The sequence below is a fragment of the Carassius carassius genome, chromosome 23 (genome assembly GCF_963082965.1).
Source record: "Carassius carassius chromosome 23, fCarCar2.1, whole genome shotgun sequence".
In the NCBI taxonomy this organism is placed as follows: Eukaryota; Metazoa; Chordata; class Actinopteri; order Cypriniformes; family Cyprinidae; genus Carassius; species Carassius carassius.
Genome location: NC_081777.1, coordinates 4,412,455 through 4,425,813, shown reverse-complemented (window position 1 = coordinate 4,425,813; position 13,359 = coordinate 4,412,455). Strand labels below are relative to the sequence as shown.

At 36.7% G+C, this 13,359-nt stretch overlaps 1 protein-coding gene across 3 annotated transcripts; it reads left to right on the top strand.

The window, feature by feature from the left end:
* Positions 1 to 212: 212 nt before the first annotated feature.
* Positions 213 to 12,954, top strand: LOC132101242 (DEP domain-containing protein 7-like). Of its 3 annotated transcripts, none has more exons than XM_059506018.1 (9): positions 213 to 368; positions 6,122 to 6,515; positions 7,854 to 7,984; positions 8,124 to 8,316; positions 9,561 to 9,781; positions 11,273 to 11,415; positions 11,788 to 11,913; positions 12,411 to 12,489; positions 12,611 to 12,954. In XM_059506018.1, the coding sequence occupies exons 2-9, from the start codon at positions 6,130 to 6,132 to the stop codon at positions 12,823 to 12,825; spliced, it is 1,494 nt and encodes a 497-aa protein (XP_059362001.1). In that variant the 5' UTR covers positions 213 to 368; positions 6,122 to 6,129; the 3' UTR covers positions 12,826 to 12,954. The 3 variants fall into 3 exon arrangements, with proteins under 3 accessions (XP_059362001.1, XP_059362002.1, XP_059362000.1); XM_059506019.1 differs by lacking the exon at positions 213 to 368 and adding an exon at positions 2,378 to 2,485; XM_059506017.1 differs by lacking the exon at positions 213 to 368 and adding an exon at positions 2,384 to 2,471.
* The last annotated feature ends 405 nt before the right edge of the window (positions 12,955 to 13,359 follow it).

The following is a 13,359-nucleotide window of genomic DNA, read 5'->3' as shown; positions in this document are numbered from 1 at the left end:
AGCCCAGGTGATAACGCACCCAACATAAAGAGCTCAGATGGGCAGTGTAGGGGAAGGGAAGGCGGCTCTGGGTTCTTGATAAGAAAAGCGGAACAACAGCCAGGTATTCTGACCTTGCTAACAGGTTCTTCAGCATGATTTAACCCTGAGCTGTAGGAATGTGTTGACTCAAGAGTAAAAGGAAAATGCTTTAACCTGTGACACAGGGGGCAGAAACGTACAGAACCAGTTCTTATGACACGCGTGCGTTTTTAGTGGTTGGAAGCCTAACTTTTACGAAGAGCTTATTTTGTTTTATAGATTTTTAATTCAATGTATTTCGCATGAGGTCAACTCTGGAACTTTTCATCGTCTGTTGTTCTGAGTGGGTAAGTAAACACTTTTTATAGTATCTCAAACCTCTCAGACAAACCCGAAAAGTTTGTTATCTATGTCCTTTAAAAGTTTTTATGGACTAGTTTTCATGACAAAATATACGTGTTAAAAATAGGCATGTGGAAGATTGTGGATGTTCGACTGACACATACTGTTTAAATCAGAGTGTTTGTGTGTATTGAAATCATGCAAAAGGACAGTAAAAGGGATAATGACTTGGGAAAGATGAGTGAATGAGACCCCCTGGAGAGTGTGAAAGCTAGCATTGAGAGGCAAATTCTGTTTTACAATCGTTTGGCCTGAAAACTCAGACAAAGCATCATGAGGAAGAGTCGTAGAAAAGGACTTTCTAGATAAATCCCATCCCTCCCCCGTTGAACTGGTTTCTTTACCACGTTTAGCTACTATCTCAACACTGACACTTATGCATGAAAAATACAGTCCAGACCGACTCTTCCTTTGATGCTTAGGACTAGGTTTTGCTTTGCTGATGAGCTCAGGATTTTCAAAATCTCTTATTTGGAATGTTGTACCAAAATAACACATTCTCACGTTATAGCAGTCTTATACTGTTCTCAAATTGTTGTTACCGAATTCTCCTTCCTGGATTCAGGTCTATTCACATTATTCCACTAAAATTTTCACAAGATGTCTATTAAAGATCATAACATCCATCTTAAGGTTTTTATGCGGATGCCATTGGCAATGATTTACAAGGCGGGTGAAGTAGGACCTGCAAATGCACGCTATTAAGAACGGCTTAAAAAATGTACCTATGGGTTTCTCATAACAGAGGTCAGTCTATGCAGCGATGCATTATATCAAATTACAGTTTTCTCAGCCCCTATTATCCACAGTCTGTTAATATTTCTGAGTACTTAAATCCTGGTCAGGCTAAATTCCTTGAACTAGTCATGCTTTCTAAGAACTGAATTGTCATTTAAAACCACACACCATGCTGTGAAAGCTGTCTGTGTTTATTTCCCAGTTATCAGACTTCTTGTTCAACCAGTTGAGATTGAGATGCTGAAACAAATTATTTTTAATTGTTTATGATCTTAATAAGCATCAACATTATCTCAAGTGACACAAGACTTTCACAGAGTCTCATTTGACCTCCAGAGGCTAACCTACGTACCTACGTGTACTTGCAGAACAGTTGATGATTATTATTTTTTATTTTAATTAACTTAAATATTTCATCATTTTAATTAATTTTGACTAGCCTAATACATTTTCAAGGGTTCCTGGCCAGGCTGTTAGAAATGATGATAATAATAATAATAATAATAATAATAATAATAAAACATATGGAATCTCATCAAATCTAAATGTTATTTTGTTTAAAATGAAAGAGAAATTTTGAAAGAAAATGAAAGCACTTTAGCATATATCTAACACTTATGGAAAAAGCAGTTTTTTAATAATACATTTAACTAAACTGAACATGATTTTGGACACTTAATTGCATATCATTTAAAATTACATTAAAATATATTTAAAATATATACACTTTTTTAAAAAATATATTTGTACATATGTGATAATGAATTTGATGCAATTTAAAATAGATCAACTTTAAATGAAATATCATCATATATATAAGATTTGAATACCATACAAGTGTACAGTTAATAAAATGGAACACTTCTTTTTAACAAGGGTTGCCACTATATAGAATATAGAAATGGCAATATGTATGTGCTTTTTTTTTTTTGCGGGAACCATGTTTAATTTCTTGTTTAGCCCTTAAATATCGATATCTCAAAAAACCATGAAAAGTCTAGATCAGATTTTTGCTGTCTTTATAACGGTATTATTTACATTTAGTGGTGCTTGTTTAGCATTTGCAAGTTTCAGTGACTGTTTGAGTGTTAATGAACTCATTATTATGTTAATGAGCTCGCGACTGCCCTCGTGACGTCACGGCGAGGGTGTGGAGAGCGCGCGGTCTGCGGCTGTAGATGAGTTCAGTCTCGGAGCGTGCGATTGTGAACATCAGCTTAGAGCGCGAGACCAAAGGAGATGGTTCACTTCGGTACAGCAGCGGCGCGACGCAACCGGCTTTAACCCCAACTACATGCACGGACCTCCAGGTAGATTTCTGCGTGTACGACTGACTATTTGATTTTATTTCGTGTTTGCACATATGAAATATAAATGCATAAGCTACTTCGTTTTTAACTAAAGTGTAAATGCTAAATAGCTTACATAAAATTAAAACATGCATATTACTGCATTTTTATGTCGGAAAGGATGTTTTTTTTGGACCTTACATATAAGATTTGTCTTGTAATTGTTGTCTGTAATTGGTAAAATAATAAAAAATAAATAATGCATTTCTGATGTGTATTCTATATATATATATATATAGATATATAGATAGATAGATATATACATTCATACATTTTGATTCAAGTTGTCATTCAGACGCGGTTTTGCATTTACAGTAGCCAGAGGGTAAAAGCATTTGGCGTGTCTGTGCATGACAAACTAGAGAGCTCTTAGTTCTCTTAACTCTTATACACTTAGGACAAATTAGCAGGGTTTGTCCTAAGTTGTCTTCAACATGATTCTGTGTTATAACAATAGCCTGGTGTATTTGCTCTCCCTCTGGGGTTATTTATCTGAGTGTTGGGCAAACACATCAGTGTGTGCTGGCCATCAGGAGAGGAGTGATTCCAGCAGATGCTCTCTGTCCATGGGGACAAACACCATAGGTATTCTGCAGATACTGGATTCACATTTGATTGTTACACTGGTATTATTCATGCACACTAAGAAATCAACAACAAAAAATGTCATTTTTTTCAGACGTCATTTTTCTTGATGCAGGCTTGTACCCACAGCTGTGGCAGGCAGCTGTGGCCTAATGGTTAGAGAGCTGGTCTAGATACCAGAAGGTCGTTGGTTTGAGTCTTGGTGCTGGCAGGAGTTGTAGGTGAGGGGGAGTTAATGAACAGCGCTCTCTTCCACTCTGAATACCCATGGCTCAAGTGCCTTTGAGCAAGGCACTGCACCCCCAGTTACTCCACGGGCGCTGGATACAGCTGCCCACTGCTCCGAGTGTGTGTTCACAGTGTGTTCACTTCTCACTGCTGTGTGTGTGCACTTGAATGCAGAGCACCAAGTCTGAGTATGGGCTACCATACTTGACAAATGTCACAACTTTTGTCTTTCATAATTCTGTTGGGGCATCATATTTTCATTTTAACTAAGTCATTCCATTCCTGTAGTACACTAGCATCATACTTGTTTGTAAGGTTCAGTTACTTTTATATGAAATAAATTATTTCAAATAGTTACACCAAAATCTCAGCAAGTAGGCTACTAATACAGTTTTTCAACCAGTGATATACAAATGAGCTAAAGCCTACATGATGTGAACATAACAAGGACGTTTTCCTTATCAAATAGTTATCAGATGGAGGCATGAATCTGACGAGTCTAGTCAAATCTAGCCATTTGGAAAGAAACTAAATTTATGTTTGTTTTTTAGTTTCTGTCTTGATAAATAAAGCTTTTCCAGATTTGCTCATTTGTTTGTTAGGTGTAAAAACAGTGATACTCAAAGGTACTTAAATAGTTATTTTTTATAACATCTAACACACTTGCATACACTTTTTAAAAAAAGTGCTTTGTAATAGTCAAAATAATTTTTTTCTCTAAGTAAATTTTAAAGCAATCTTTTGTCGTGGTTTAAATGAACTCAATTTGATGTTATCTAAAGCGTAAAGCCTAATTGATGTTTCTTTAAGTACAGATTACATTTTTATCTGATTTTACTTTAGTGGTTGACAGATATATCAGCCGATATTTGGCATTTTTCAAATATCTGCATCGGCCGATACGTTTCCAACTTGGCCGATGTGTTCAAGGTGGGACTTTTATTTTGGCACACAGTGCTCAAACTCTCTCTCTTGTTTGTCGTCGTCGTTGACAGTTCTGTCTAATACGAATTGAAGTCTGTCTAATAATCAGATAGAGCAGTTAAACAAAGGAATTAATGTATACAAAAAATATTATAACGATTGCTTTTATATTATTAGTAATAGAAAGGCAAACATTAAAATACTATCTTGTTTGCCATCAGCATTAAGTAAATACGCATTTATATTATTTAAGCAAATCTTTGAATGACTAATGAACATTTAATCTGTGATATCTTGTGAAGTGTGCCTTTTTATCCAGCATGATTGCGTGTTCTCTGTTTGACGGTCAGCCTGTTCTTTACACTTTAAACGTGATTTCAAATTATGCTGCACTTTATGCATTCGCCCACTGTCATATTCATGTACTTGTCTCTATGCTGTATGTAAAATAAGTGTTACCCTGGCTTTATTTGAAAATGATTTCCAATGCACACAAACTTCCCAGAATACAGAGTGCCCTGTTGGTTACTGTAGTTACTTCTTTTTTAATTATATTTGTATAAAATTTATTTGTGAAAATACTTATTTTTTAATCTATTGTCAAATGATTTAATATTTCTTAAATATATATATTTTAAATGATATCGGATTTATATCGGCCTCCTGCTTTTCAAGATATCGGCATCGGCTGTCAAAAAACAATATCGGTCGACCACTAGTTACTTTTAAAGTTAATATATTTGAAATTTACACAAATTATTTTAAATATGTTTAAAAAACATGTGGCATACAAGTTTCAATAGAAATAACATTAAAGTATGTTTTACTTTGTCATAAATAGTTGCCGGTACATTCTGCGAAAATATAGCAGTATAAGTAATTATGAAATTACATATAAAGATGTACATAGGTTCTATTTAAGTGGCTCAAACGCTTATGTTCAACGAATTCAATTCAACTTTAAACTATAATACATTTAATTTAATTGCAAATTACTTATATTCTAGTCTATTTCTGTAATAACAAGAACTCTTTTCAAAAACATGCTAAAAAGTACTTGTTTTTTAGAGGGGCAAACAATGACTATATTGTATATTCACACAGCTAGCATTAATCTACTGTTCTCTGCATCTCAGATTTCCCAGAAAAACTCTTGAACCACAGTCTAGAGAGAATCTTTTGTATTGAAGCCAGCTGTTGTCCACTTGACGCAGAGCCTTCATATTGAAGACTAGGGGTGCGTCTCTATGACATCACAACATTCATAGCCACCCCTAGTAAATAACCTGATCCCTGATGGGTCATAATCATTACTTCAGAGCTGCACATAAAATTCGGCAGGAAACACTTTCGAGAAATGATCAGAGAGTGTCTTTTATAAGGCTTATGAGGTACAGTATTGTTCTTGGAAGCGGATGCTCTTTGTGTTGGAAGTAGGATCTGTAAAAGCTTTCTTTAGTCCAGCGTTACAGCCATGAGAGCAAAACATGGGAAACTTCATGTTCTAGAAACTGTCAAGATGATTACAATGATAAAGAGCTGAAATTAAATAGCTGAAAACCTCTTTGTCCAGTTTCAGAAGTCTGAAGAAGCTTCATTTTGTAGACTCGTTCCAGTATTAATAACAGACGGTGCCAAATTCTGTGTGTAATTGTATTCCTTATAATTGATTTAAAAAAATGCCAAACTCACCAATATTGGCATGGAAGGCCTAGTTTGTGTCCACAGTTTTTTAAAGCCTGACTAAACGTATTAAATGCATCTCCTTTCAGTCAAAAGCTATCGATTTATTGAACATGTGGGAAATCAGAAACACAAGAATGCAGGCTGTGATCATTATTCTGGCGTTTCTCATCCAGTCCCTCTCTCGACAGAGACAGGGATGGCTGGGAAACCATTCCGAGCCACGTACATCTGGACAAACATCATCAACAACCTTCAGACGCAGGTGGAGGTGAAGAGGAGACGCCACAATCTGAAGATCTACCATGACTGCTTTCTGGGCTCCGAGGCTGTGGATGTGGTTCTGGCTCACATCATTCAGAGCAAGATCTGCGGAGACGAGGAGGTGCCTCGTTCCAAAGCGGTCCGCCTCTGCCAGGCCCTCATGGAGGCCAGAGTCTTCGAGGCGGTGGACACGAAGGTGTTTGGGAAAGAAAAGAGGCAAGCCAAGTTTGAGGACAGCAGCTGTAGTCTGTACAGGTTTCTAATCAAGCCGACCCCAAGCGCATCAAGCTCAGAGAATATAGATAGTGAATGTGACAAAAGGTAGGTCAAATCACCTTCGTTCAGTGAATCTGTATACTATATAATCAGAAAATATCAGAAACTTGTAGAGGTTGTAGACCTTCCTCCTAATGCTTTCTCTAAAAGACCGTGGCCTGAAACGAATCAATGTCATTTCAGACCTGTAGGACCTTTTTTTATCTGTGAAACATAAAAGGAGAAATTTTGAAGACTGTGCTGGCTGCTCTTTTCCATGCTATTACAGTGAATGGGGAATGAGGCTTTGAAGCTTCTAAAAGGAGGCAAAAACACAATAAAAGTGGGCCATATACAATTCCAAGTGTTTTTTAAAGTTATTTTTTAAAATCAAAGTCATTTGTGTGTGGAACCAAAAATGAAAATTATCATTATTATGAAAAATCATTATTCATTGATAATAAATCAGCCAAATCAAATCAGTCTGGTTTGTGAAAGAATCACTCATGAACGTGATCATTTGAATTCATGATAAGATTTGACATATAATGATTGTGCATCATTACTTCTCTCATGTACGTAGCCCTGCACATGGCATGCATGAAAAAAATAGCAGGCTAAATCAGGTGCACAATTTATAAATCAAGAGAATGAATTAGTAAATCGTGAGGACAATTTAGCAAATCGAAAAAGAAAATATTAATCGTGTGCACGCTTTTGTACATGGAGGGAATGAATTAGTAAAAATCGTGAGCACAATTTATTTATTTTCTCTTGCATGTCATGTGTGGGGCTCCGTATTCATGAAGTCTTATGTATGAAGTCAAAAGTTTCAGTGATTAATTTAAGAAAGTAACTTGATTATTGACAGCTGAACATTTTGAATATATTGCACAAATCATTGACTAATTTTATAATGCTCTTATGGTGATTTTGCATCCTTTTTGAAGCTTGTAAACATCTATTCCTATTCACCGTCATTTAAATAGATTTAAAAATATTTTGGAATGAATTTTTTTTTTTTTTTCGTCACACCGAATTATAACAGATTGTTCATTTTTGGGAGACAAATCGGTGGCAGATAACAAAATGTGTGGAAAACATGCAGAAAAGTGCATTGTGTTTCCATTTACAGTAGATACAAGTGCTGGTAAAACCTTGCAAAATGAGTTAATCGTTTACTTGTTTTTAGTTGCATAGAGATCTCACAGAATGCTTGGTATTTTCTCTGAGTGGTTTTTTCTTTGAGATTTTATTCTTTCACATCACAGCGAATCATGGACTAAAAATCCTTATTTGGTGATTCATACGAGAATGCATGAAACTCGTTCAGCTTGATCCTTCATTGGAAACTGTTTCAGACATATGACATACTCATTACTATTGTCTGATTATTTCCTTTAGGAAAGAAGATTCTGTGTATTCAAACAACTCACTTGTCAAGACGGAAAAGTCTCTAGAGGATGTTTTGGGAAATCTTAACATGAACACAACCATCACACCACAGATGATGAATCTGGGGTTATCACAGGAGTGTATGTTTTCTTTGGAAATATATGCATGCTTTGTATAATGTCATGAAACATGATGTTTTTTGACTGTTTGACAAAATTGTCATAAAATCTGTCCTAAAAGTTGTAAAGATGACATGTGTCATGACTGTGTCTGTATCAGTGATGGATGAAATATGGCGGCAGCAGACGATACTGAGGCTCCTGAAGCTGATTGAGCTGCCTCTTCTGGAGAACCTGTTGGAGGGCCACGAGAGCCCTCGCCCGCCCCTCCACAGCATGGACAGCGACCCAGACCTCCTCTACACCAGCAGCTACCTCGACCGTGAGATCCTCAAGGCCTTCAGTGAGGCTCAGTATGCTGATTATTTCCATATCATGCTCCATCTCTGTTTGTTTAACTCTCCTTTTGTGTTTTAGAGTTGCGCTGACAAAAGCTAGAGTTTTACATTTTGTTCAAGAAATATATAATACAATGCAAAAGTGCTGAGGTAAAAAACATCCTTCTCCAGAAATGTTTTTATAATCTTATACTTGCATTGACACATCTCAAAATATAAAGTATTTACCGTATTTTTCGGACTATAAGTCGCACCTGAGTATAAGTCGCATCAGTCCATAAAATACATCATGATATGTATTATATGTATGATATGCAAATACATCAGGAAAAAAACATATATAAGTCGCATTTATTTAGAACCAAGAAACAAGAGAAAACATTACCGTCTCCAGCCGCGAGAGGGCGCTCTCGCGGCTGGAGACGGTAATGTTTTCTCTTGGTTCATTTCGTTGGTTCATGTCAAATTAATTTTGATAAATAAGTCGCAGGACCAGCCAAACTATGAAAAAAAGTGCGACTTATAGTCCGGAAAATACGGTAAGTCTATGTAATAGTCATACTATGTAACTTATAGCCCCCTAGCGGTTAAAAAACAAAACAGCACGTGGAAGAGTATTTGTTTTTTGGTTAATGAGTCATGATAATCTTTACATTTCGTCGTTTCATCATTTCATAAAACAGGTTTACCAAATAAGCCAGGTTTATTTAAGTTAGTATGACTTATTGTGAGTTGATTTGCTTCAAAATAAGTAAGACTAACTGAAATAAGCATGGTTTATATGGAAACCCGCCGCTGGAGTTTCTTTGATGTGTCACGCACTTTCCCGCAAAATCCGTCTAGACAAAAATGTAAATTATTATAATATATTTTTTTAAGTGTTTGGGTAAAGAAATGGTTTGGAAGATGTTTTTTTTTGCACTATTTCAATAACATTATTATTATTAGTATTATTATTTTTAAATTAAATGCATGCAAAAGTAATCTGCACTACATGTGTTCAGTCCAGTGTCAGCTGATCGTTATGTAATAGTTCTGTATGAATCCAAACCATGCTGATTTCACCCACTCATGTTCAAGACAATCTCTTTTTGTCCACACACATTCTGATGAAGGAAATCTCATAGCAAACTTGCATCTTCTCATTTATTGATTCTGTCCTTGCATTTTAAGTGTTGTGTATTTTTAGATGGCTGTGCTTTTAATTGATTCTGTGTTATCTTTGCATCATTTTCTTTCCTCTTCCGTCTCATTAACAGAGCAGACAGCTGGTTGTCGGCGGCTGTGGACTGTCTGGAGTTTCTTCCTGATCAGCTGGTGGTGGAGGTGAGCCGAGGACTGGCCAGGTGTGCGGAGGAGACGTCCCAGTATAAGCAGCTCCTCTACGGGACCCTCGTTCAGCACTACGGCCAGCCAGACTACCCACCGCTGCTCAGCAACCACGTCTTTGACATCCACTCAGGCGTCTGCGAGCTGCTTGGTGAGAGATCAGTCCATTATATGTTAGCTTAACCTGACTTTTATAGGAAATTAAACTTATTAGCTTATTAGTGGCCCCTGTTAAGATGAAGTACTTGTTATTATGTAATAATTTACATTAAAAGAATATATTTGCATGATGTTTTTGGATACTTAGTTGCAATAACTAAATGCAACTAATTTATATTAAATGCAATTAGCAGTTAGTAGAGTGCAACATTAGCCGGTCTGACCTTAGCTTTGTGAGATTATATTGCATGAAATATGCACAAAATTAAAACAAGCAGACGTGCTGAGTGAGAACGCATGTTCACACACTGACAGCAGGTGGCGCTTATGGAGCAGCAGTGAAACAGCGTTTCATTTACTACCGCTGTAAACATTAATATGTATTATATGGAGGTGAGGAAAAAGAAAATAAACTTAACTGAAGACAGTCAGTTCATATAACCCCTCACCCCCAATTCAGTTTTTTCCGCAATATTTTGTGTATCATAAACAGTGAGTTTGCTCTGCCTGCTACTATTTCCTCCTCTTTGTGTTCGTCTTCAGAATCTCCGACTGAAGTTTTAGTTGTGTGTTATTAATGCTACTATAACCATTAGTCAGAAGTGTATGCAGTTAACAAGTATCTCCTCTCAATTCATGACGCTGTTTACGTTGCCTAGCCAGTTGTACCAGTATGTCAGTTTCTTTTTTTAGAAATCATACCGTGTGCATAATTCAAACCAGTTTACTAACATCACCCAGCATTATTAACAACCATACAAAACATCCTAGCAATGTTCTACAGGCAGTGTTGGGAAGGTTACTTTGGAAATGTAATAGGTTATAGATTACAAGTTACTCTATTTAAAATGTAACAAGTAGTGTAACTGTTTCAATTAGTTTATTAAAGAAATTTAACTGATTACATTGATTTGACAAATGTTTTCAACTGTTAATCATTTTGAACCATTTAAAGCAGGCCGCGTTAACCTTACAGTAGTACGACAGTAACACTTATTACTGTCAGACTTCAGTCAGTTGAATTAAGATTATAAAAATGTCATTTTAAAGCACAGTCGCCACAAAATCAAACTTTAGCTTCGCGTTTCACTTTGAGATCGTTCAGAGGTTAAATACTGATTTAAAATCAAATCTTTGCAGCTCTGACAGGAAGCACTGATATCTAGCAAAACAAAGTTCATCTAAAAAAATCAAGAATGTACACAAACCTAAATAGGAACTAAAAGAGTTATCAAATAAGCATGTGTCTGTGTCCTAAACTCCTGAAACACTGCTGTCTCATGTTTTGTCTGTTTGTGTGTGAAAATATTTTTTAACAGTACTAACTGTAATTTAATGACACATTTTTTGCAGTAACTGTAACAGATTACAGTTGCATTTATTATGTAACCGTCACATGTAAGTAGTGACTTTCCAACACTGAGTGTACAGGCCACTGGATTGCTCAGAGATGACTGTATTATATTGTTGTGCGTGTGTGCAGTGAACGGGAAGCAGGAGCAGGCTCTGGAGTCTCTTCAGCTCTGTCTGAAGCTGCAGGATTCACGCAGTAGAGAGGAGCTCCGCAGGTTACTGCGCTTCATGGCCCTCGCCGCCGGCCCTCAGGAGACCAGACTTCACAAAGAGGTACCAATCATCTGACGTCTAGTGGAGACTGAGAAATACTGTTTGAGCGTGTGTTTTTATGCTCAAGTGAGTCAGTTATTTGTAAAACAAATAAAGGATGATATGAAGTGCTGGTGTAGTATTTTTAAATGACATAGTGTTTAGAGATCATTTGTGAAATGGATACAGTATCTGCACTGAAACTGAAGCAGATCTTTCAGTATGTTTGCAGCTAAATCAGCCCAGTGCACACTACAACAGTGTTTCTGTCGCATAAAAGTGTCATTGTTAAAAGCAGAAACTAAAGTCAGCTTTGAGGTGAAATCCATTTATTACACCCTTCCTACATCCCTACAGAAACCTGACCAGCTGATTGTTTGTTTTGTTCTGTAGATAGAGAACAGAATGGCAGTGAAGAGGGTGTTCTCCAATGCTATTGTGTATGGGACTAAACTAGCCAAGGGGAAGGTCGATCTTCTGGTTCTTTTCATGACGGACAACCACCACGACCTCTTCAAGGTGAGCCTACTGTTAATGACATACAATCAGACATATACTGTATAATGTGCTCGACTGTGCAAAGGTCTGGAACAAATCCTGTTCTAGATCCATCAAAGAATCCTGAAACAGACATTAAGCAGCAAAACCCGTTTTCACGTGTGGGTAATAATTAGCAAATCAGTATATTAGAATGATTTCTGAAGATCGTGTGACACTGAAGACTGGAGGAATGATGCTGAAAGCTCACAGGAATACATTATATTGTAAAATGTATTCTAAACTGTAATAATATTTTAATATATTACTTGTATTTTGATCATATAAATGCAGCCGTGTTGAGCAGAAGAGACGGCCCAAAGCATATCAGCATATATAATAATTGTAACAGTCCTTGTGTTTTAATATGAGAGCCTTGTTGTGAATAACTCAGCTCGTGGTTCTCTCATAAAATTATGTTTCTGTGTCTGAAGTGAACTGACAGCTTTTGTAATCATTTGTCTGCGTTTTTGCTCTAGATTCCCGTCACTCTGCACAAACTTGTTAGTGATAAACTGGCCAGTATCATCAAAGGAACAGATCCTGATCTCATCACAGGTAAATCTACAAATATATGTCGGATTGTAGATTCACAAATATCTTTGTAAATAAACCACGGCTTATAATGTGTGATGGTTGATTTTCTAAGAAAACCCATTGAGAATCTCCACTCTCTTAGGAACAACGTACTGTCGCCGTCTGACTGGAAAAGATTACCTGGAAACGGTTCAGAAGACCACCAGAGAGGAGCTGTGGACCTTACTGCAAACTATTCACGAGAACTCGAATCTGTGTCTGAAAGAGAAGCGCCGTCTGCTCGGACAGTTCTACAGAGGACATCCCGAGATATTCGTGCAATACTTTGGCAACAGGATATCCAATGTTTATATTTAAAGATCTTCAGTTCATTTTATATGTATAATATGTAAAAAGTATTGTAAATATGTATTTATTTAAACCACTGTTATATCTGTATTGATAGAGAATGAGATTTGTTGGACAGTTAACACATCTGATGATCACTGATGATATTATTTTACCACTTATTGCCCAAAAAAACCACATTCTTAGACCACAACAAAGAGTCCTAACTGCTCGGAGTTGAACACGTTCAGAATATAAAGACAGGAAGTAGGTGGGTTGGTGATTACAGACAGATGCTGAAGGCTGTGAATCTTCTAGGTGTGGATCGTCAGTTTCTGTCCTCAGCTTCTTTAAACTTGTAGGAGGAAAACTACAAAGACTGTTTCAGTTGTTTTTGATATATTAAATGCAATAAGGGAGGCATAAAATGTACAGGAGTCACTTAGAGATTTACAGTCGAACTGAACCAGCACATGAATATTTTATGTGGCCGCTTTTAAAACGTAATGTCGCTGAACATGAGTTTTGTGCTGACTGGAGGTGACCAAGCCACTTATGTCTGTT

Coding starts and splice junctions, on each gene's coding strand:
- LOC132101242 (XM_059506017.1), top strand. Junction 11,416..11,787: donor AGACCAGACTTCACAAAGAG/GTACCAATCATC, acceptor TTTGTTCTGTAG/ATAGAGAACAGAATGGCAGT. Junction 11,914..12,410: donor ACCACCACGACCTCTTCAAG/GTGAGCCTACTG, acceptor TTTTTGCTCTAG/ATTCCCGTCACTCTGCACAA.